The sequence below is a fragment of the Podarcis tiliguerta genome, assembly GCF_965153285.1.
Source record: "Podarcis tiliguerta genome assembly, chromosome: 4".
Classification (NCBI taxonomy): domain Eukaryota; kingdom Metazoa; phylum Chordata; class Lepidosauria; order Squamata; family Lacertidae; genus Podarcis; species Podarcis tiliguerta.
This window is the reverse complement of record NC_139537.1, coordinates 25,782,863-25,805,758: the sequence shown is the minus strand read 5'-3', so window position 1 is coordinate 25,805,758 and position 22,896 is coordinate 25,782,863. Positions and strand designations below refer to the sequence as shown.

Genomic DNA, 22,896 nt, shown 5'->3' with positions numbered 1-22,896 from the left:
GAATGTGGTCAGAATAGTTATAAATGGTTGGCTTAAACCTGAAGGGAGGGAAGGATGAATGCTGATCATTCTAACTGGAGAGAGGCAAAAGATGCCCATAGGTATTGAAGAAAACAGTAGTATCTATTGTACGTACAGTGTCGTTCAGCATAGTGCAAGTACCTCAGGAAATGTGAAATACATATAAACAGAATGTTCCCACAGGAAATTTGCATGCTAGTGAATTTAATCCTGTAGGACATTGCAGAGATAACGTTCCTTGATTCTGTTGGTTTCATGTAAATGTAAAAAAAGGTTAAAGGTAAAGGACCCCTGGAAGGTTAAGTCCAGTCAAAGGCGACCATGGGGTTGTGGCGTTCACCTCGCTTTCAGGCCGAGGGAACTGCTGTTTGTCCACAGACAGCTTTCCAGGTCATGTGACGGGCATGACTAAACCGCTTCTGGTGCAACGGAACACCATGATGAAGCCAGAGCACACGGAAACGTCTTTTACCTTCCCACCGCAGCAGTACCTATTTATCTATTTGCACTGGCATGCTTTTGAACTGCTAGGTTGGCAGGAGCTGGGACAGAGCAATGGGAGCTCACTTCGTTGTGCAGATTTGAGCCACTGACCTTCTGATCGGCAAGCCCAAGTGGTTTAGACCACAGCGCCACCCGCATCCCCTGATGTATATGTATATATACGGACTGGCTGAAGCTATTCAACCCATACAGCTACATTCTAGTGATGAATATATTGGGCCAGGCAGAACAGGCTGAGCTTGTAGCCATGGAGGCCTGTAAATGAGCCAATCGAATGTGCTTTCTGGATTCAATAAATGGATATTCTATATTTAATCTATATCTATCTATTTATCTGGTCCACATGGTTGAAATATCTGACCCCTGCATATGCAGGAACAGCTTGTTTTAAATAAGCAGCATTTCAAAGTAACCCACTTCTTGGAAAAACAATTGCTTCCCCATTCTTGATTGTAAGAGGGGAACATGCAGGGGGGAATTTGCTAACTAGGAAAAAGGTTAGTCACCTCTTCACTGACGAATCTACATTAAACAAAAAAATCATTTATCTTTGTTGAAGGTCAGATTCCCTCCCCCTGCAAAAAATATCTGCTGTTGCTAGAAAAGAACATGAAAAGTTAGGATTTGTGCTTGTTTTGAAAGAAGGAATAATCAACAGGTCTCAAAGTCCTACGATGTCACTGGGACTCAGAACTGGCAGTCTAGCCTCACCCTTCCTGATCTCACTATTTGATGTCTGCATTTTTTAAAGGCACTAACATAACCCAAATTCTGCAAGAAGAAAAGCTTGATTAAATCCACATAGTTCCATATTAGCATTCTTCTACTAGACATGGGGAAGGCCAAAAGGCTATGCAAAGCACAGAAAAACCACTCTAGTCCTCTCTAGATCTTGCTCCTACTCTTCTTCTGCTTCTGAAAATTACTAGGCATTCAAACTTTTAGGTTGGAAGAGCAATTTAGACACCAGTGGGAAACCAACAAGCAGGACTCGAGCTCCAGAACACTCTTCCCCTCCTGCAGTTTCTAGTGACTGGTACTCAGAAGCGTACTGTCTCCCAATGTAATCCTTTGTCCAGGTAGCAGCTTTCTGCAGCTGGTTTGTGTGTGCACATAAGTTACAGAGCATTGCCTGACCCTAACTAAGCAAGATCATTTGTTTGAAGACAAGGACTGCAGTTCAGCACAGAGCTAGATGTGTTGGGTTGTGGGCTAAGTGCCCAGAACTTCCCAGAAGTGAGACTGGTTACTATTTGGCAAAAAAGCATGCTTCTCAATGTGATGGAAAGCAAAACATCAAACACAGTTTTGTTTGAAAGCCATAAATTTTTGTCTTTCGTCACTGAGGCTAAATCCTGACAGGGCAGAGGTCCGGTGCCTGGGTGGTACTTGGGCCTGGGAATTGAATAGGCAACTTGTTCTGGATGGGGCTACATTCCCTCTGAAAGACCAGGTAGTTTAGTTAGGGGATACGCCTTGATCCAGCTTTGTCCCTGGAGGCCCAGGTGACCTCGAGTGGCATGGTGTAGCTATGGGTGTTGCTGGACAGAGATAGCGTAGCCATGGTGACTTATGCTCTGGTAACTTCATGTTTGGGTGATGCACTTTCTGCCTGTGAAAGTAATCTGGAAATTGGAGTTTGTGCAGAATGCGGCCTGGTTCAGTCCCTGGCATCTCCAGATGGGACTGGGAGCCCTGGAGAGCTACTGCCAAGTCAGTGTAGGCAGTACTGAGCTAAATGAACCAATGGACTGACTTCTGTGGTTGTGCATATCCTGTTTTATGCATGATGGCATATGGGCTGCTACTGTTTGGGAGGCCTTGCTTTAAACGAATTGTGTAGCTTGAGAAAGAAAACCACAGCCAAAACAAAGCTATTTCTGCACAATCCCACTTTGAAGGAGACTCGGGTGGCGCTGTGGTCCAAACCACTGAGCCTAGGGCTTGCCGATTGGAAGATCGCAGTTCGAACCCCTATGATGGGGTGAGCTCCCGTTGTTTGGTCCCAGGTCCTGCCCACCTAGCAGTTCGAAAGCACATCAAAGTGCAAGTAGATAAATAGGTACTGCTCCGGCGGGAAGGTAAACAGCATTTCCGTGTGCTGCTCTGGTTCGCCAGAAGCGGCTTTGTCATGCTAGACACATGACCAAGAAGCTGTATGCCGGCTCCCTCAGCCAATAAAGCAAGATGAGCGCCACAACCCCAGAGTCGTTTGCGACTGGACCCTAACGGTCAGGAGTCCCTTTACCACTTTGAAGGTTCAAATACAGTGGTACGTTGGGTTAAGAACTTAATTCGTCCCGGAGGTCCGTTCTTAACCTGAAACTGTTCTTAACCTGAAGCACCACTTTAGCTAATGGGGCCTCGCGCCACCGGAGCACAATTTCTGTTCTTATCCTGAATCAAAGTTCTTAACCCAAGCTACTATTTCTGGGTTAGTGGCGTCTGTAACCTGAAGCGTCTATAACCTGAAGCATCTGTAACCTGAGGTACCACTGTACTTATAAGTAATTTATTTGCACGTTCTCTCTCCTTCCCTCTCCCCACCCTTCCAGGTTTCATCAAGAAGATGGCCTACAACGGACTTGTTAGTTTTGGGCAGCAGCTGGTTCGTCGGAAAGTGGTGGACTGCACAAGTGAGGCCAGCCGGCTGTCGCGATGCCTCAACACCTTCGACTTGGTTGCCCTTGGCGTAGGCAGTACGCTTGGGGCAGGAGTCTACGTTCTTGCTGGGGCAGTGGCTCGAGAAAACGCAGGACCTGCCATTGTCATCTCTTTCCTGATTGCTGCTCTGGCTTCTGTGCTGGCTGGACTTTGCTATGGGGAATTTGGTGCCAGAGTCCCAAAGACTGGATCTGCTTATCTCTATAGCTATGTGACTGTCGGCGAGCTGCTGGCCTTCATCACGGGATGGAACCTAATTCTCTCCTATGTTATCGGTGGGTAGTTTTTTTGTGCCGTTGTTCCAATTATACTGTGCAAAATGCACAGCAGGATCTGTGAAAAACTGTATTTCATACCCTGTTTATAGCTGCAGTTTCCTTTTTGAGAGTTCAAAGCGCTTTGTGCAAGTTACTATGTTGTAATAGGAAATGCGCAATATATTTGGATAAGGAGGACTCTGTAACAGACTCGGGCTCGGATAGTGAGTGAAGGAGCACTCTCACTAGGAAAATAACAAGGCTGTAATCTAAACCCATTTAAGTAGGCTTACAGGTGTTTAGATTGGGCCACAGTTTCTTGTTGCTCCAATCTTTCTGTGGAAATCCCCCTGTTAGCTTTAGTTTCTGTTCCAGCAAAAAGGAGATTTGTGTTTGGGTTCCTCTGTTGGATTGATTTCACATAAGCAAGCTCTCGTTTTTGCCTCCTGACCAGCAATTTGAAGAGTTGGGGAGACTTAATGTGAAACGATTCCTCTTTTCCTCTTAGATAATTAGTGCTCTCAGAATCCACAAAGGGACTACCTGATAAGGGGACAGATCACATGTGAACGAACATTTATCACTATGCATACATCTGATTGATTGATTGATTGCTTAAAATGTTGCTATGCTGCTTTTCTGAAACTCGAAGCTGCTTACAAAAAAAGAAGAAAAGTAGGATAGTAGTTAAAATCAAGCCAGAAAACACGGAAATTGCCAGTGTTTCGTTTTCTGCAACATAATTAAAGCCGGGAGTGCCTTTCAGCTCTATGTAAAAGCATGTAGAGATTTTGAACCCGTTTATTGCATTTGTATCCCATCTTCCCTTCCATCATCAGGCTGGAGAGCAAGTGCTGCGAAGGCCTTGCTTCTGGCAGCTGCAAGTTCTTGCCTCACCCACTTTCAGAATGCAGAGCCAGGGCCTTGTGTCTGTGTGCTTTATTATGGAGGAAATAACTTGCAAAAGATAAAATATAACCTTGATAGAAGAGTGAGTGGAATAATAAGAGCAGGGAACTGTTGGGTGGAGTTCGCTGTGTGTGTCAGATTGAGGGTGTTGGTGGCAAAATGGGGAGTGGGGGGCTGTGAGGCAGGCAGAGAGGAAGCGAGATGAAAGGGATAATGAAATCATATGTAAAAAGAGATCAGGCAATATGTTAGGCCAGGAAGCGAGAACTATAAGATTGTTGTCTTTAACAACTTCCTGTTCAGGAGCAATTACATACACTTTTATGTTTTAAGTGCCCACATTCTGGTCTGGGTGGGTTCTAAAGTAAATACATCACAACCCACCTGACTTGTGTGGATGCAGTTGAGACTTCTCTGGAAGTCAGTAGGTGCTGTTTTAAGGGAAGCCAGGACTCAGCAGAATAGTGCAGAAACTGACTTGAGTGACCAGCTATCGACTGGCTCTTGCAAGGAACCTAGGGAACATCGTAGTGACGTGATGCACACCAGCCTTCCCCAACTTGTTGCCCTCCAGGTGATCGTCCCCAGCTAGTCTAGCCAGTGGTTGGGAATCATGGGAGTTGGGAGTCCCCGCATCACATCTGGAAGGCACTATGCTCGAGGAAAGTTGATGTACATAAAGAATGTCGGTTGATGAGTCCTATAAGCCATATTCGGGCATTATGCTCTTCAGTAGGACATGCAAGGGGGGTGAGATGGTGGATGAGCATCCTTGCCATCAGGTGAGGACGGCTGTCTGCAGCAGGGAGCCTCTTGTCGTCATGGAGACTGCCTGGAGAATGCTGCGCTACTTGGAACCTACATCTCCCTGCTGGAGATGGTTTCCTTCCAACTTGTGTAGGACGACAGGGGTGCTGGTGCTAGCAGACGCGTCTCATATGTTCTGTTCACTTGTGAGTATAATGTCTGTATACAGCTCAAGTTTGAGGGGGCTGAACGCAAAGTTCTATAGGAAGTTAATTAGACTATTCATGTGTTCTTTTGAATGCATGAGGCCTTAAACGAGGTAGAAGGGAGCAGGTGTATGTCTGCTCCACCCTTGATGCTGAAGGGAGGTCGTGTGTGCATGCTTGCAAGCCCCTTCAGAGCTTCACACAGGAAGGGTTTGGGGAGGAGAGGGTGTGCCTGGTGTGTACTGGAGCATTGGGGAGTGGCTGCCAGCACATGCATGCCCTGCACATCCTTTTGAATGAATTAATAGGGCTTTAGAATGAATAGGGTGAGTGAAAATTAAGGCCCAGTTAGTAGGAGGACATTGCATGCTTAAATGCATTTATATATAAAAATTCTAGAGCGTAGGAAACTGGTGCATTCAGGAGGGAGCTAGGCCTTTTCCATTGATTTACTAGGGTTTTTGTATATGTGTGTTTTAGAAGCTTGCATAGAATTTTTAACATGGAGACGGCAAATAAGAATGTGATTCCCTCCCCCCCCCCCCAATCTACAGGCCGAAATGGCACAGTCCCAATAAAGCAGTATCCCATAATTATTCTGGAAGTGTAGATTGTCTCTAATACATCAGTGAAGCTCTGTTGATTTTTATTAGACCAAATATTTGTACAGTTCATGCAATTTGATAAATTTATTTTGTTGAACATTGAGGAATTGGCTTTCCTTGTAGTAGTGTCCCTAGGGAAATGGGGTGTTTATTGCCTCATATTCATTTAGAACAACTTCTCTTTTTTATGCCCAGACAGCAAGATTAATTTAACATGTTGACATTGCATCACTTAACCAGGAGCACCTTCAGGGACTTCTGCATCATTATAGCGACTGTGGTTTGAAATCCACTCAAAGCAGGTTTTTGCTTGGCAGTTCCTGGAATGTAGCTGAACAATGTTGGTCTTTGATGATATCCAAGCTATTTAGTACAGTCTTCCAGTGGGTAGTTTTTGTTGCAAGGAGAAGGCATTTAGCTGTGTGTGTTTGTGTGTGTGTGTGTGTGTGTGTGTTAAGGTGGGAGGATAGATATTAATGTTTTGCTTGTATTTCTTTAAATACTTGCTGAAGCACAGCATGAATTCATTCTAAGGATAGAATTTGTTTAAGGAGAGAAATAGGAGTGGTGTTGTAGGAAAGGGTGTGGAGGGAATCTATCTTGAACTTCAAAAGCTCCCTATTTATTTACATCTCCTTGGTTTTCATCCACATCATTTTAAGGAATTTCCTTGCTTTTGTAGGTGTTTATAAATGTTGCAAAACACAACTCTTGTTGATCAGAGAATGGGCCCTCTCCATAACTTCCTCCTTTTAGGCAGTTCCTCAAAGCTTTGTTTAGTAGCTTAAGAACTGGATATAAGTGCATTCTACGAGTGGTCAGGGAATATTCACAAACAGTATACTGAAGGGTGAAATGCGTTCATTTTTAGCACTGTGCATAATCTATCTTAGTCCCAGCCCATAGCGTTCATGTGGTCATCTGGGTTATAGAACCGAGCAACCTGACAGCTTCTTGAATCACTTCCTCCAAAATGGTGCCACCTACATATTGTAAACTGCTTTGAGGTCCCATCCGCCCCAATCAAGCAGTATAAAATTTTTATGATAGAATTGTAGAGTTGGAAGGGGTACCAAGGGTCATCTAGTCCAACCCCCTGCCATGCAGGAATAAAATAAAGAATTGTTGGACAACCCTATTCCCATCAGGCAGCCCCAGCAAGCAGCAAGCATTGCCAATGGTCAGGGATGGTGGGAATAGAAGCCCACAGGTAGACCAGAGTGCATTAGCTCAGTGGGAGTAACTGAGGCTCACATGGCTATAGCAGTTGCCTGAAGTCAGTAATTTGGGCCACAGTTAAGGTGGGACAACACCGGTTTGAGAAAAAGAGGTCAGTCTTGCCTTGCTTCCTCGTGCAACCAGATTTTCTTGCTTTCTTCTCTCTGGTACTAAATTCCTGATTCCTGAATCCTGACACTGCTTTCTAATGCTCCATCCTATGTAAAACTATCTGTGCAGTTGTGTTCCGATGAAAGGCAAACTTTTCCCCATGGGCTTTGCAGCATGGCTGTTGTTTCTATCTGGTCTGCTCACACTCCATCCCTGTTAACTTTTGAAATGGGGAGACCATATTGGAGAGATGGATTCATGGTGTGGAATCTGTTGCCCCTACTACCCTTTCTCACCACACTTCTGTGGATCACACCTCTTGAGTTCTCTGAGTAGCCGCTGGCCCCTGTATACTATGCTGCTCTTGAGAAGAATATTTCTTGGCCAAGGTTAGATGGGCTCGTGGTAAGATGCCATAGCTGTCTCGCTTTCCCACGGTGCTGTAAACATGTTGGTGGAGTATAATGTTTGTTACAGAATTGGAATAATAATAATTATTTATTATTTATACCCTCTGGGTGGCTCCCAACAGAATATTAAAAACACGATAAATCATCAAACATTAAAAACTTCCCTAAACAGGGCTGCCTTCAGATGTCTTCTAAAAGTCAGATAGCTGTTTATTTCCTTGACATCTGATGGGAGGGCGTTCCACAGGGCGGGTGCCACTACTGAGAAGGCCCTCCGCCTGGTTCCCTGCAACCTCACTTCTCGGAGTGAGGGAAGGCCCTCGGCGCTAGTCCTCAGTGTCCGGGCTGAACGTTTTGGGTGGAGACAGAACAGAGTACAAGGCTCTGTTCAATAGATTCCAAAGCAGAGGATAGAGAATTGAATTAAGTCAATGAGGGCTAAGCATGTGGAACTCATCTGCTAGAAGTCTTTGAATGGATTTGCCAATAAATCAACGACTATATATGTCTAACCATGAGTATTTGCATAGCCAGTAAAGGTAATTTTGATGGAAAGAGCTTTCCCGATTGCTTATTGTATATTCATGGAAGCAAGTGTATGTGGCAGCCTTGAGCGATGGGCATAGGAATGGGACACGCATGGTGGGGCTGTGAGAAAGTAAAGACCTTCTGGGGGGTATATTCACAAGGAATTTAAAAAGATGTTTAAAATTTCGATAGAAAAGAAGCTGGAGGCGTATTTATTAGGCATTTTAGGCAAAGACATACTACAGGATAAGAAAAGATTATTCTTATATGCCACAGCCGTAGCCAGACTATTACTTGCTAGAAACTGGACAGGGGATACTATCCCTACAAAGGAAGATTGGATAAATAAACTACCGTATTTTTCGCTCTATAAGATGCACCAGACCACAAGACGCACCTAGTTTTTGGAGGAGGAAAACAAGAAAAAAATATTCTGAATCTCAGAAGCCAGAACAGCAAGAGGGGATCGCTGCTCAGTGAAAGCAGCAATCCCTCTTGCTGTTCTGGCTTCTGGGATAGCTGCGCAGCCTGCATTCACTCCATAAGAAGCACACACATTTCCCCTTATTTTTAAGGAGGGAAAAAGTGAGTCTTATAGAGCAAAAAATACGGTATATGAATTTATAAGATTCGCCAAACTAACGGCAGCCATAAGAAATCAGTCTAATCAGAGTCTAAGGAAGGAATGGCAATGTTTTGAAGATTATATGAAGAAGCACTGTTCTAAAGAAAACTTATACTTAGATATACTTAGAACAAGTATGTAAAGAGGAACTAAATCAAGGTAAAATTATTAATAGAAAAAAATGGTCAATATAAGGACACAATGTAAATAAAAGTGTGCAGTAAAGAATGTCGAGTTGTGGTGGAGGAAAGCCACATGGGTGCAAAATATAGTTGTTTATTAGTATATATGAGTTCAGGTTTGGTAAAATATGGTTTATGAATTGTAACTATGTCTTTCATTTTATTTCTCTTTGTGAAGAATAATAATAAGAAATGTTTATCGGGGGGGGGGGGGGAGGAATAGTTGCCAACGATTTCCAATCCCCGACCCTAATGCCTTGGATTATCATCTTGAAGAATCCATGTGAGGATTGACAACAGTCCCTGTGTTGTTGCAGCATATAAATAACAGCGCTAGAAGTCCCTGCCCCAAATCTTCCACTGTTAATTTCTTTGATTTACGATTGCACCACATAGCCAATTGTGGTTTTTTATGTTTAACAAATTACCCTGAAATCAATGGATATAGTGTGGTATTAAATAAGCAACTAAGCAACTCCCAATTTTTATTCTCTGACAGGGACCTCAAGTGTGGCCCGAGCGTGGAGCGCAACGTTTGACGAACTCATAGGCAAGCATATTGGAAAGTTCTTCCAACAGTACATGTCCATGAATGCTCCTGGTATTCTAGCAAAATATCCAGACGTCTTTTCTGTTTTCATTATCCTGATCTTAACAGGTAAGACAGAGAGAGAAAGCTGGTTTGGGAAGTTTTTCTGGACTAAGAATTTGTTGTCCTTCTGCATTCTCTTTGTTGGCAATCCCAGGAAGAGCAAACACCCTAGCCTTGTTTTCAAAGCTGCTTTGTTTGCCTCAAGTGTCAGATTGACCTATTGGAAAGCTAGCAGAGTTAGGACTGCAGCAGCCATCTTCCCTTTGAAATTGCTTTGATAAAAGAAGGCGCTGTAGGTGCTTTAGTGGAAATGGGTGTCAGGCAGCAACAATGCTTATTACCGTAGAGGAGGAGGCAAGCTGGAAGTCTTCAAACGCTGCAGAAGAACTTGGATTTGTTAACTTCAACAGTCTGCCAATTCCTTTAGAGCTCCAGCCAGGAAGATGTGGGGAAAGAAGACAGGGCTGCCATCATGCTGGTGGATGGCTGTTTATCTTACAAGAGTCAAAACATTGAAACGCTGTATGGACTTTATTTATTTAGTGAGCGCAGAATTTATTCTTTTAAAAAAGGGGAAACCACCCAGCCTTGAAGACGCATGCAAAATGTGCTGGATATGAAACTGCACAAACTAATTTTCTCCCTGGTATATTTTGGCATTTGTGGGACAGTGGCCTGGTCGAACTTGTGAGTGGATTGCTATTTTGGAAAATAAAATCCCCCCAAGTCTGTTTTTTATGCCCGGAGCTTCTTGTGTAGGCCCTCTAGTTTGTGGCCATTCACAGCGTTCCCCAACTTAGTGCCCTCCAGGTGTTGTTTGACTGCAGTTATAACCATCCCTGACCACTAGTTATGCTGGCTGGGGCTGATGGGATTTTATCTAAAAAAAATCTGGAGGGCGGGAAAAGCCTCTGTGGAGGAGTTACAGCAGTAGCTTCCAGGCAGTAGCATTGCTGCCATTTTCCAGGAGGGACGTGGCCAGGACTGAAGAGATGCCCTGGAGGAGACAATTTGATGCTCCCACTGGTGCACCCAAGCAGCCACTGCCTTGCCCCATCCTCTCTTGTTAAGTGGCAAAAGCACCACTGGCTTGGAAACACTTGCTATGGCTCCACCCACAGGTTGAGCCACTCCTGTACCAGGTTAGAGAAAGCTGCCTTGGAGTTGCAATGTTGCCTTCAGTGTGGGCGTATTCATAGCATACCACAATGAGTGAAGAAGTCAACTGATTTGTCCATTCAGAGTACTTTCTAATACTCTGAATGGGCAAAGTGGTTGACTTCTTCACTTCAATTGAATTGGCCCTAAAAGGAAGACCAAACTAACCCAACATTTCTCTAAAGTCCCATATTTAATTGTTAAAAACACTGTAGATTGTTTCTGTTTCTCGAACCTCTCAGGAGATTTTATTGATTTGTTTGCAACCATTTATAAACCGCTTAATATTTTCACAGTATTTAAGTGGTGTACAGTTCTTTTAAAGAAACAATAGCATTAATAACGCAGCCTAAAACCAATAAAACGGGGATTAGGGGATTCAGACATACAGATCAGGTTCTGATTGTGCAGGTCACGGAAAGCCTGGGCAAAAAAAATAAGGGTGGAATTCGTATGCCCCTCTCCTCCGTAATTTCTGTGGGGAAGGGTGGTTATTGCAAATGAGGAGGAAGAGATGAGAAGAACCGAAGCAAACAGGAGTAAGAGGGAGCATGTAAGCTAAGCATGTTTATGACTGCAAGACTGTATTTGCTTGTAATGTCTGAATCGAGCCTTGGGGCAACTCACTGTGCTAAAAATAATGTAACGGGTTAGCAGCATGGCAAATTGTGCACCCAGGAAAGCGCTGATCTTTCCAGAGACAAAATACCTTTGCTGTTGATAGAGCTTGTCTAATTATCCACTGTACATTTTCTAGGACTTCTAACTTTTGGTGTGAAAGAATCTGCCATGGTTAACAAAGTGTTCACCTGTATCAACGTCCTTGTCTTGGGCTTTGTGATAGTGTCGGGGTTTGTGAAGGGCTCGATTAAACACTGGCAGATCCCAGAAAACATCTCGGATCCTTCACACAAGTAGGTTCAATTTTATTTTAACATGCAGTAAGACATGTTTGTAGGCTTATTTGCTAGAGTCCTTCAGAAATCAAATCTATGAGTCTGCCTCGATATTTCCAGTAGCAGAGGACTCCTCCTTTTACCATCTCCTATGAAACACTGTGAGGGTTCTTCTCAACCGTGCTAGGGCACACAGAGTGCCTTTTGTCTGTCCTGGCTCAGGACACCGGCCACTGCCCTGTTTCCTAGGATCAGAGCTTCTTGGCAGAGTTTGACTGCCAGGAGCAGGGTCTATCTGTGATGCTGCTTTTATATAGCACTGCTCTTCATGTGTGTTAATTGGCCCATGTTTTAAATGTTTGGATATACTGCTGCGATTGTTGTTTTTAGTTCTACTGTTACATATCTTCTGTACATCTTCTGAGGCCCTTCTTCGTGTGCCTCCTCCTTGAGAGGTCCGGAGGGTGGCAACACGAGAATGGGCCTTTTCTGCAGTGGCCCCCCCTGTCTGTGGAACGCTCTCCCTAGAGAAGTTCTACTGGCGCCTTCAATATACACCTTTAGGCACCAAGCAAAAATGTTCCTTTTTAACCAGGCCTTTGGTTGATTTGATTGACACCCTATGCTCTTTAAAATGTTTTTTTGGGGGGGAGTTATTGGGTGGCTGTTTTTATTTTGGTTATGGATGTTGTGGTTTTATATTTTGATTTTATTCTGTAAACCACCCTGAGATCTGCAGGTATAGGGTGGTATATAAATTCTATTATTATTATTATTATTATTATTATTATTATTATTATTATTTATATTTCCGGAGGCAGTCCACAAATCCTTCTATAAATAAATATATTGAGAGGTTGGTGATGTAATGCCGCCTTCCTTTCACGCCTGCTACTTGTACTTTCCTCCACTTTCGTCTTCTAGGGAAACATTTCCTTTGCTTAGGAATAGTGGTGACAGCCGTATAGAGATGCTTTGCAATTTCATTCTGGGCTGTGCAGTAGAGTCCTTCTAAATACATCTGTTGGGCATTCATCACCCAGCCTTGCATAACTGGATTTAGGAGTTGTTGCTAGATTTACGTAACAATGCCTCTTGGCTATGCTTGAGTTAATTAAGCATGTCTGTGACGTTTGGAAACAAAATATAGGCCTTTTAAATTGGATGAGACATGGAGCTTTTGAAAAGAAATGGGGTCCATCCAGGAGACAGAACGTTTCTCTATATGGATTTCGCGCAAGGGCTAGCCTCTGTAAGTGTTCAGAACCGTGGTTGAACCAGAATGGGATGGCAGAGTAAGAAAAGGTGTTGCTCCATTCGCCATTGACTTTGGCCCTGCCCACGGCCAGCATGTGGCTATGATAAGTCATTGCTGGGGAAATTATGGGGGAAAGTTTCTCTGTCCCTGTCAAGTGACTGAGGGTGGAATACAATTAAGTGGCCATTGCTTAATTGGAGTTGGCACTTTCAACCAACTTGCTAGTCTTTAAGGAGCCACAATTCCGTTTTTGCAGGGCAGACTTGTTCAACACAAACAGTTTGCGTATAGATTGTTCTATGCAGCACAGAGCCAAAGCACTCTGCTATTGAACGCACAAAGAAAAATAGTAAAACATTGAGCCTACTTGGAACAAAAGGAACTAGGAACAAACGCTCTGGCAACTGCATATGATTATTTTGGGCGTCGTAGTGAAGGCCTTGCCAGGCTAAAATTATTCAGGACACATTCAGTACAGAATTAAGGTCCAAGCCAGCTTTCCCCAACCTGCTGCCCTACAACTCCCATCAGCCCCAGCTGTGCTGGCTGGGGCTGTTCTAGTCCTAAACATCTGGAGGGCACCAGATTGGGGGAAGGCGGGTCCAAGTGAAGAACTTCTGAGGTGTCCTTTTGATTTTCTTGCACTGCACTTTGTGAATTTAAGCTCTGCATCCTTTGGCCAAAACCTCTGAAGAAGGAGTCAGATGTTTCAAATCTTCTCTGTGACTTACAAAGTTTTGCTAGATTTAACAAGAGGAAATCAAAAATTCTTTTTGAAAAAAAGCTTCTGAATGGTTTCGAAAACATTTCGCAAATTAGCCTAAATGTTTTGTGGTTGCTGTTGTTGATAATAATAATAATAATAATAATAATAATAATAATAATAATAATAAATTAATCTCCATATAATAACAAAATGTGTTACTCAACCCTATCTGTGCCTACTTGGAAGTAAGTCCCACTAATTTTAATATAATTTCCTGTGTCCACTGGGAGTATTATAGCCTTTGTGTGCTGTGGTTTGTGATGATCTCAAATCTACAGGTTTTGTGCTTTTAGCAGGGTACAGAGCCCCCAAAGTTTCTCTACCAATCTACAGTTCTCAAGATTCATTAAGGGATGCCACGACAGTTAAGCTGTGCTGGATTGGACCCCAAAGCATGTCCGATCTACTATCCCTTTTCCTATAGTGGCCAGTCAGACACCTGTGGGAAGCCCAGATCACGACATGAGGGCAGTAATCCTCACCTGCAACTAAAACTGGTGTAAAACCAGCATACATCTCTACTATAGATGGACCATTGATGTGTCAACTGCATGTCTTGTTGGAGGCAATTCTTCCTCTTGAAATCATCAGTGTGTTGCAAACTGTCCTTTGAATCTACTAGTCTTGTTGAGAGAAATAACCGACATCTCTTGTTGCCTGTTTTTAGTGAAACCATTCCAGAACATGGTGTTGGTGGGTTTATGCCCTATGGATTATCTGGAGTTCTTTCGGGGGCAGCAACATGCTTTTATGCCTTTGTGGGATTTGACTGCATTGCCACCACAGGTAAGGACCCAGGACTCACAGTGAATAAACACTGTACTTCATTATGAATTCTGCCCACAGTTCGGCCTTCTTTGTATGTGGCTGATCATGAGATCACAAAGTTTGGGGAATGGCGGCCAAAGGAAAACGTGGCAGTTCTTCCCTCATTAGCAAAGTTGTGTGTGGATACCTATAAGCCGCAGCAGTCCTGCAAAGAGGCATGAAAGTAATAGCTGAAGAACTTCTAGTTGATAGATTGTCTTTTAACTAATTGCTTTTGTTTACCAAATGTACTTTCTGTACAAGGGAGCCCTTTTAAAGATCAGAAGGTGATAACTTAACAAAGAACAGTCACTTCTTGTTCACCCACTCAGTGTTTGGGGAAAGGGATTTTTTAAAAAAATGTTTACATTAAATTTGTGAAGCAAGCAAACAGGTTTTTGATTCTGTTCTCCAAATTGGCTGCCTTTCTGTGGTCGTGGCTTTAAACACTCCAGCCATGCTTGCACACAACAATAAGCAATATTGCACAACAATAAGCAATATACTTTTTGGTACACACATGGAATCTCTTTCCATAAAGCTAGCAACCTGCCTGGTTTTCATGGCTAAGTATCTCTTGAGTACAATTTCAGTTAATTTAATTGTACTGAGCTGTAGCCAATTTCAGAGTAGACCATTTAAACAGATGGATATGTCTAATATTGGTCCATTGATTTCAGCAGGTCTTCTGCGTCAAACTACTGGGTAAAGTTCACTGATTATATCATGCAGCTGCCATGGAGAGTTGATAAGTTAAGGGCTAAATGACCAAAAATGTCTAAAATATTTGAAGTTTGACCTTTTCTTACACCCCAAGGCTCTAGTCTGTCTTCCTGTCACTCTTCCTTCCTTCTAGTCAAGGTCGACTTTTGTTTCAGTTCTGCCAACTTCCTTGTGCAGTTTAGGCCACTGGGACTTGGTTCACACATCACATTAAACTATAGTTGAAATAAATTGTGGCTTAATGTGAATGAGCAGAGTTCTTGGATACCATTTGTGGTTTTATGGGAGAGGAGCAAACCACAAGTCCAGGTATGGACAACATGACAAGCCAGGCTATGGCTTGTTTTTCAGCAGCAAGGCAGGAACAGGAGAAGAGTGAAGTGGGTGATTTTGACAGTATACACCAGTTCAGTGTTTCCACTGTGTTCCTTATCATAAGAATGCAGTAAAAGTGAACTACTCACACACTGCAAGATTCAACAGGCGCTCAATGCAGACTCCTTTTCTGGGAGGAGATTTAGCCTTACAAGTCTATAATGTTAGGTGGATTTAAAACTAGCAAAGTCCTGTAGATCCACATCAGATTTTAAGGGTCAGTCTGTGGGTTCAGCAGAATCAAATGGTAAAGTGTAACCTTCATGCTGTATGTGATCCCATGTTTGCGCGAACGCCTCCTTGTGACACAAACTTCCTGCATGTCCTGTGCCTGGTCTTTTGTAATGGAGATGATCAGAACTTACTAAGTTGTGCATGATTAACTTGACCTCTGATGAGTTTATCTCCAGGTGCAGAATTATAGCCAATTATGCTTTTTTGAGCTGTATTCTAGATGCCTATGAAGCGTTAATCTCTTAATCTGATCATAACCCCTCTTCTGCAATATGTAAAAACCCACTTGCTTCTATATTTAGATAACATGCAATATGGTTGTCATTTTTTAAAAAGGCAGTTCCATCAACTGAATTAAATGCACATATTGCAAAATGTCAGTACAATTCACTTTTTTAGGTACTGAAGGAAATAAGGTTTCTATTTAATTGCTTAATAGGTTACATGCATATCCGAAGAAGAGTTCATTAAATTTCTTTCTCATCAAATTAGTTTGGGGAAGAAAGGATTCAGGACATCTGTGTGACATGCATGATAGCAGTCACCTCAAGGAGTTCCAGATTGCAGTCATTATTATTTGTTTCAGCCTTGCTTGATGATCGTTGTGCAGTGCCATCCTGTACACGTCTACTCAGGAGTAATCCCCATAGAATTCAGTAGGACACTCCCAGGTACATGTGCATATCACAGCATTCATAGTAGACCATGCCAACTAATCAGTTGAATTTTGCACAGTCTGAAACAAGGGTTAAGAGCTTCCTTTGAGAGAGGACTCTGCATTTTATTCTCACTTTCTTTCTCTGGTTTTATTTTTCTTTAGATTAGCTTCCTTTATCTTATTGTAGTATGAAAAAAAGCTTTAATAAAGCCTTATTTTTTTAATAAAATGCACAGTAGACTGTTGCTGTTGACCATCGTATGACCCGCAGGTGAATGAGTTCACTGAAATGCTTTTTTAAATGATTGTGTTCCCTTAAATGATTGTGGGCAGAAGGTAAATTTGGATTTACCGATATATCTCTTGGCAACTTACTGAAGATTGCCAAGGATTTCCAGCTCTCTGTTGTTTCGCAATAGCAAGTGAACATTGATGGGGGTAGTGTGGAAAGCTGGTCTTCAGAATTTGGCCCTGTGCTAATCATTTCTTTCTCAGCCTCCATGAACCCCACTTGCAAAATAGGAGCATAAATTGGTTGCCATTGGCCATGTCTTCATGCTGATCTACTGCACCTCAGTAGATTTGTATTGCCTTAGTTAATTGCCTTAATCATTAGAGACACCATTTTGCAGGTGTCCCTCTTCTCCCTCTGCCCCCCAACATCACCACCCTTGTTTTGCACCCGGCACCAGCTGCTTATGGTAAAAAACAGCAGCACCCAAAGTAGATCCCACAAGGCTAAATTTTTCCTATCTGTGCCTTCGAAGATCTTAGGTTCCATTAAAAAAAAAAAAAAAAAACATGTTTAGCTCTCATAGTTGATAAATATCAACAAAAGTTGTAGGGGGGAGAAAATGTCTTGGGAAATATTTTTTTTCACATTGAATTTCTCATAGATTGTGTATTTTGTTACTGTAAAACAGTTTGGCACACCTTGGTAGGTAAAGCAATACAATGCAGTATATATACACAACTAAAATAAAGCTAAAAATTTGCAAAATAATATTTTAAAGCACAAGAGAGGAAATGGCATCTTAACAAGTAAACAGCCCCTTCAAAAACTCCCTGCAATTGAAGCTTCTTGGCACCCCTTGAATTGAGGGTGAATATAGGTTCAGCTTCTCCCCCCCCCCAATTATTTCATCGGGTTGCAAGGGGGAGATAACGGCTAAAAGAAAGGATTGATCCCATTCATTGTTTCTGTAATAACATTTTCAGTCTTTGTGGCTGTTTTCTTTTCGTAGGTGAGGAAGTGAAAAATCCCCAGAAAGCAATTCCAATAGGAATCGTTGCATCGCTTCTGATTTGCTTTGTTGCATACTTCGGTGTGTCGGCTGCTCTTACCCTCATGATGCCTTACTACATGTTAGATAAAAACAGCCCCCTGCCTGTTGCTTTTAAGTATGTGGGATGGGATGGTGCAAACTATGCAGTGGCTGTTGGTTCACTCTGTGCCTTATCCACAAGGTAAGATGCTGGGGCTTCCTTTGCTACTTGCTCAGTGGGGTTTGTGCTCACCTGCCCTGTGGTTCTAAGACGTAAATGCCCAGAATACATAGACCCTTTGAGATTGCTTGTGTTCGCCTTGGCCTCATATCACAATGTCATAGATGCAGATTGTAGGGAGGGGGGGCCTTTTAAAAAATCCCTTCCATGATAGGTGAAGGGTTGTACCTCAGTGATACAGGAGTGCTTCCTTTGCCTGCAAGATACTCTGGCCCTGTTATCTCCCAGCAGTGCTGGGGAAGAACCCCGTCTGAAAACCTTTGAGATCTTCTGGTGGCCAGCATGGATGAATGTTCTTCCACCTTGACTCCCCAGATGTTGCTGAACTCCAGTTCTCATCATCCCTGGCCATTGGCTAAGATTAAATATATGGTTGACCCAAGGCTGAGGAACACTGGCATAGACCATTCTGAGCTAGAGGGTCACTGGTGTGACTCATTCTAAGGGCAGTGACCTAACACCAGCCTTGCTATGGAGTCAAAAATGAACCATTTCTTTGTAGGAGCTTACATGGCTCAGCTTATATGGCTGGTTAACTGGGTTTAGAATAAGTTGGGATACCTGATGTTTCTAAGGCTGTTTTGTGCATCCTGTGGCCCTTGGGAATGGGAAGGAAGGAGAAACATCTAGATCTCGCAACTGCAAGATGGCAAAACTTTTCCTTTGTCTTCCATTGCTCGATAAATTACAAATCCCTTCTTTAGGTGCTGGTGTTGGTTTCCTAGAGAAAGTAATTTTCCTTAAAGTAGAGATAAAGACTCTATTGCTAGATTGTTTTTGCAGTGACGGTTTGCCTTGTGAATGCAAGATGAGCTTAGGTTATGCCCTTGTCTCTTTCTAGTCTCCTTGGGTCCATGTTTCCAATGCCAAGAGTTATTTACGCTATGGCAGAAGATGGACTACTGTTCAAGTTCTTGGCTCGTGTTAATGAGAAGACAAAGACTCCGATGATGGCTACGATAACCTCGGGAGCTATTGCAGGTGAGACCCCAAGATCCGTGAAGAAAGGACTGAGTAGCTAATCCTGTTTTAAAATGAGCAGATCGAGCTAACAGCCCAGTCCTCAGCACATTCTCATTAGTTCCTCAAATAAAGCACTTAAGTGTTATGCAAGGAGACTGCCTTATACTTTTTAGAGTTTAGTGTTGTGATTGCATCTCGTCTTGGAATTGCTTCAGGCACTTCCTTTGTCTGTTGCACCATGCAAAGAATTGGACCAGGATTAAAACATACCCACATGTACTCTTACTGTTTTTTTGCTGTTTCCTCTGCCAAGCGGAGCCTCTGTTTAATAAGCAGCCTTCAACAGACTGCTGCTGTTTGTGAAAACAGGACGAGCAAATCTCTTCTGGGGTTTAAATGCTCTTTTTTTGCATGCTGGCCTTGGTATTGATATTTATTTGTGTGGAAAACCAGGCTTCTAAAAGTCACAGGGTGCTTCCACGGATACAAAATGCCCCCTGCTTTAGGAGCAGGGTCTTAGGGCAGGGAGAGGAGCAGTTGTGGTCGTCTCCACTGCCTTCTCTTACGCCTTTATTTAACACTTCTTTAAGGCACGGGACTCCTGTCTTTCTTTTGGGTTGCTTGGAATGAAAGTGTGAATAAGGAGTGAACTGTCATGGCTAACTAGTCTTATATATGAAATGGATTTACCCCACTGCATTATCTGTCTCTTCTTTGTCTCCCACCAGCTGTCATGGCCTTTCTCTTGGACCTGAAGGATCTTGTAGACCTTATGTCCATTGGGACGCTTCTTGCTTACTCCTTGGTGGCTGCCTGCGTGTTGGTGCTAAGGTACGGCACAACCTTCTGTGTTATGGAGCAGAGAAGATGGTTCTCAAGTGTTCCAGATGCTATTTATTTAAAAATTCCAAAATTGGGACAATGGTGTGTGTGTTTTTAGGCCAACCAAAACATCGTAATATAGTGTGCAAGCTTCAGAGCTGTCCTGAACTCTTCAGGGATGTGTCACCTTTTTGTCCCCCCGTCCCCCCCAGTGCCACATTCACCCTTGGCCCAATCCTACAGCTTGTAGGTGTGACTCACTGGTCGTGCTCTTTCCTGCTGGGGATACTGAGCAATATTCTAGACAGCCACTGGCTTAGAAGATTTAAGTGGTATTTAGCAACCCTCTCCTTCAGAGTCACTGTTTTCAATGCCCGGGAATCAGTTCGGGAAGAAAACATATTAGGTGAGACTCTCTTATAGTTACAGGTGATAGAATGGTGCTTAATGTGGTCCAATTCTTTTTTTCTCTTAGGTACCAACCGGAACAGCCGAACTTGGCGTACCAGATGGCTAGTACAAATGATGAGGCAGACAACAACGAGTCCGTGAGCACCAGTGAATCTCAGACTGCGTTTCTGCCTGAAAAGGGAGAGAAGTTCTCCTTAAAAGCTGTTTTCCGCCCCCAAAATACTGATCCTTCCAAACTCTCTGGGTCCGTAGTAAATGTCTCCTCCTGCATCATAGGTAAGAGTTGGTTTCATGTGTGCAATTGTTAATTTATTCTGCTCTGGCCTTTCTCCGAACATATGACATTGATAATGTGGTTAGTTCTCTATAACGCATGCAGCTGCAGCTTCGTTTTGTAAGGTTGACTTGCAAAACTCCCATAAAACGTAGCATATGGGTTTGTTTAAATACCGGGAGCTGCCACTTTTTAGATCCTTTGCCAAGACCTAATTCTCTGTTAGAATTTTCTGGTGCCCTCCAGATCTAATTGTACAACAACTGACCACTGACCATGCTGGCTGATGGGAGTTGAGGCTGGTGAAGTATTCTGGTCCAACAGGACCCCAGCTTTGGGGATGGTTAAGAGAGTCTGCACACTTACGGCCTGTGAACTCTGGTTGCAGCCATCTAATTTTGTGCACCCCAGTCTATATCAGAAGATTAATCCCCGGGGCTTGGAAGAGCATCAGAATATGGTTTTGAATGAGCAGCCAGAAGTGAACTGGCATCCGTGTTGGCTGCGCATATAGAAGCCTGTAGGCTATATAGTGCCGTGATAGAGCATCTGATTTACATGCAGAAGGTCCCGGGTTCAGTCCCCTGCATCTCCACATAGAGCTGCCTGGAGAGCTGCTGCCAGTCTGAGCAGAGAACCCTTAGCTAGGTGGACTATTGATCTGACTTGGAATGCGTCAGCTCCCTGTGTTCCCTTTGTTGGATTGGGACATAAGATCGTACTGGTGGAGAGGCGAGTCGGAAATGGATTTGACCCATCCACCAACTTGCAGCATCTATTGCTGAAACATATAGGAACAGGGGCAGACTTGCCCCAGAATTTTTGTACATGCACAGATTTAGGATCAAAACTACAGAACCTTGCAACACCTTGCTGCATTTGCTACGAATTTTACCATTCTTGGCTTGATTTAAAAATTACTGTTGCTTTTCTATTCAGTCTTTCCCTCCCACCACCGAATCAGCGCAGCAAACATTTGTTCCATATGTCTTGTTGCCAGGTATTCTTATCGTCACCTTCTGTAGCTGGACTGTCCTTGGCAAAGATGCTCTGAAGAACGGGACCCCGTGGGCTATTGCTCTGCTTGTGGGCGTTTTCCTCCTCTGCTTCTTCTTCACAGTGGTTATCTGGAGACAACCTGAAAGTAAAACCAAGCTCTCGTTTAAGGCAAGTGGTCTGCAAGGAATGGGCTGGGGTGGTTCTGGGTGGGGGAAGCAGTCGGAGTCTCTGTTGGCTCCATGCATGGAAAGAGAGATTAATGGAGGTTAACCTGCTTTTTCTAGAAGGGCAGGAATTAGCAAGGCATGGGCAGGGGGAGAGGAGGCGCAGAGCAAACTTTCCCACGCAGATTGGCTATGTGCACCTCCAGCTTGACCTTCAGCACTCCCAATATTCCTTTCTTTTGCTTCTCATCTGGCAATCTGTCTATTTATGTTTAATAGCGGCCAGGCAGAGGGTATGCAAGGCTGCGTTTCTTTTTTTGGCAATCTCCAAAAGCACCAGCTCCACACTTTGAGATGCAGCCCCTGGAAAGGAGCTCTTGTTCTCTCTTCTCACTGAGCTGCAAAAAAGAAAAAAAAAAGCCCCACCAAACTTGTATTTCAGCCTTCTTTCTTTCTACAGACTTTTAACCCTGAAAAGGGGGTGGTGGGGATTTTTAAGTACCCTTTGCTTTTTTTCCTCTCTAAAAAAAAGAGAGTACCCCAAATACCCCTCCCCCAACTAAGTACTAGTTATAAAATTTATACATGGCTTTTCCATTTTTATTTTTTAAAGCAAAGGTCCCAGGTGATGTGAAATAAAATGCTCCAACAGCATCTGGAAGGCAAAATTAAGCTAACAGCAGAGATAAATTCCATTTCCAGAGGAACTTCCTGGATGATGTTATTGTTCTTGTAAATTGCTAATGAATTTTTTACAGGGCCAGTTTTAGGTACCAGCTGAAAGCAAATGATATTCTCATATGCCCCTCCATTGGCAATGTGATATAGGAGGCTCAGTCGTCACAAATGGGTTGTGCAACCACACATCGATAACGTGGTGTTGGGAACTGGCTTGTCCCAAAATGCCATCCAGAGGCACAACAACCTGGTTTCTGTTCTTTTTCCAGGTCCCCTTTCTTCCCATCCTTCCAATCTTGAGCATCTTTGTGAATGTTTATCTCATGATGCAGCTGGATGTTGGCACGTGGATACGATTTGCTATCTGGATGGTGATAGGTGAGTTTGCAACTGGGTTTCTGACCATGCAGAATGATGGAATTCTTAAATATATATATATAGTCTAAACAGAAAGAAGTTGTGAACAGTGCTGCAACAAGATTTCATTGGTTATTTAAACAAACTCCAAATGCCCCGTTCCCACTACTATAGGGACAGTCCTTTCAGAAGTCTTGTGTGGTGTAGTGGTTAAGAGCGGTAGTCACGTAATCTGAGTAACCGGGTTCGCGTCTCCGCTCCTCCACAT

General features: G+C 43.3%; 1 protein-coding gene across 6 annotated transcripts in view; it reads left to right on the top strand.

Moving 5' to 3' along the window:
• SLC7A1 (solute carrier family 7 member 1) overlaps window positions 1–22,896 on the top strand; it is a 49,530-nt gene that overhangs the window by 17,483 nt on the left and 9,151 nt on the right. For 5 of the 6 annotated variants that reach the window (XM_083437141.1, XM_083437140.1, XM_083437144.1 and 2 more), the window contains 10 exons: window positions 3,081–3,464; window positions 9,487–9,645; window positions 11,495–11,651; window positions 14,325–14,443; window positions 17,699–17,921; window positions 18,802–18,941; window positions 19,652–19,754; window positions 20,221–20,432; window positions 21,431–21,597; window positions 22,541–22,649. In XM_083437141.1, coding sequence (XP_083293267.1) covers window positions 3,095–3,464; window positions 9,487–9,645; window positions 11,495–11,651; window positions 14,325–14,443; window positions 17,699–17,921; window positions 18,802–18,941; window positions 19,652–19,754; window positions 20,221–20,432; window positions 21,431–21,597; window positions 22,541–22,649 — 1,759 coding nt within the window. In that variant the 5' untranslated portion in view covers window positions 3,081–3,094. Of the gene's footprint in view, window positions 1–3,080; window positions 3,465–9,486; window positions 9,646–11,494; window positions 11,652–14,324; window positions 14,444–17,698; window positions 17,922–18,801; window positions 18,942–19,651; window positions 19,755–20,220; window positions 20,433–21,430; window positions 21,598–22,540; window positions 22,830–22,896 lie in introns of all 6 variants that reach the window. The other variant, XR_014510332.1, reaches the window with a different exon arrangement.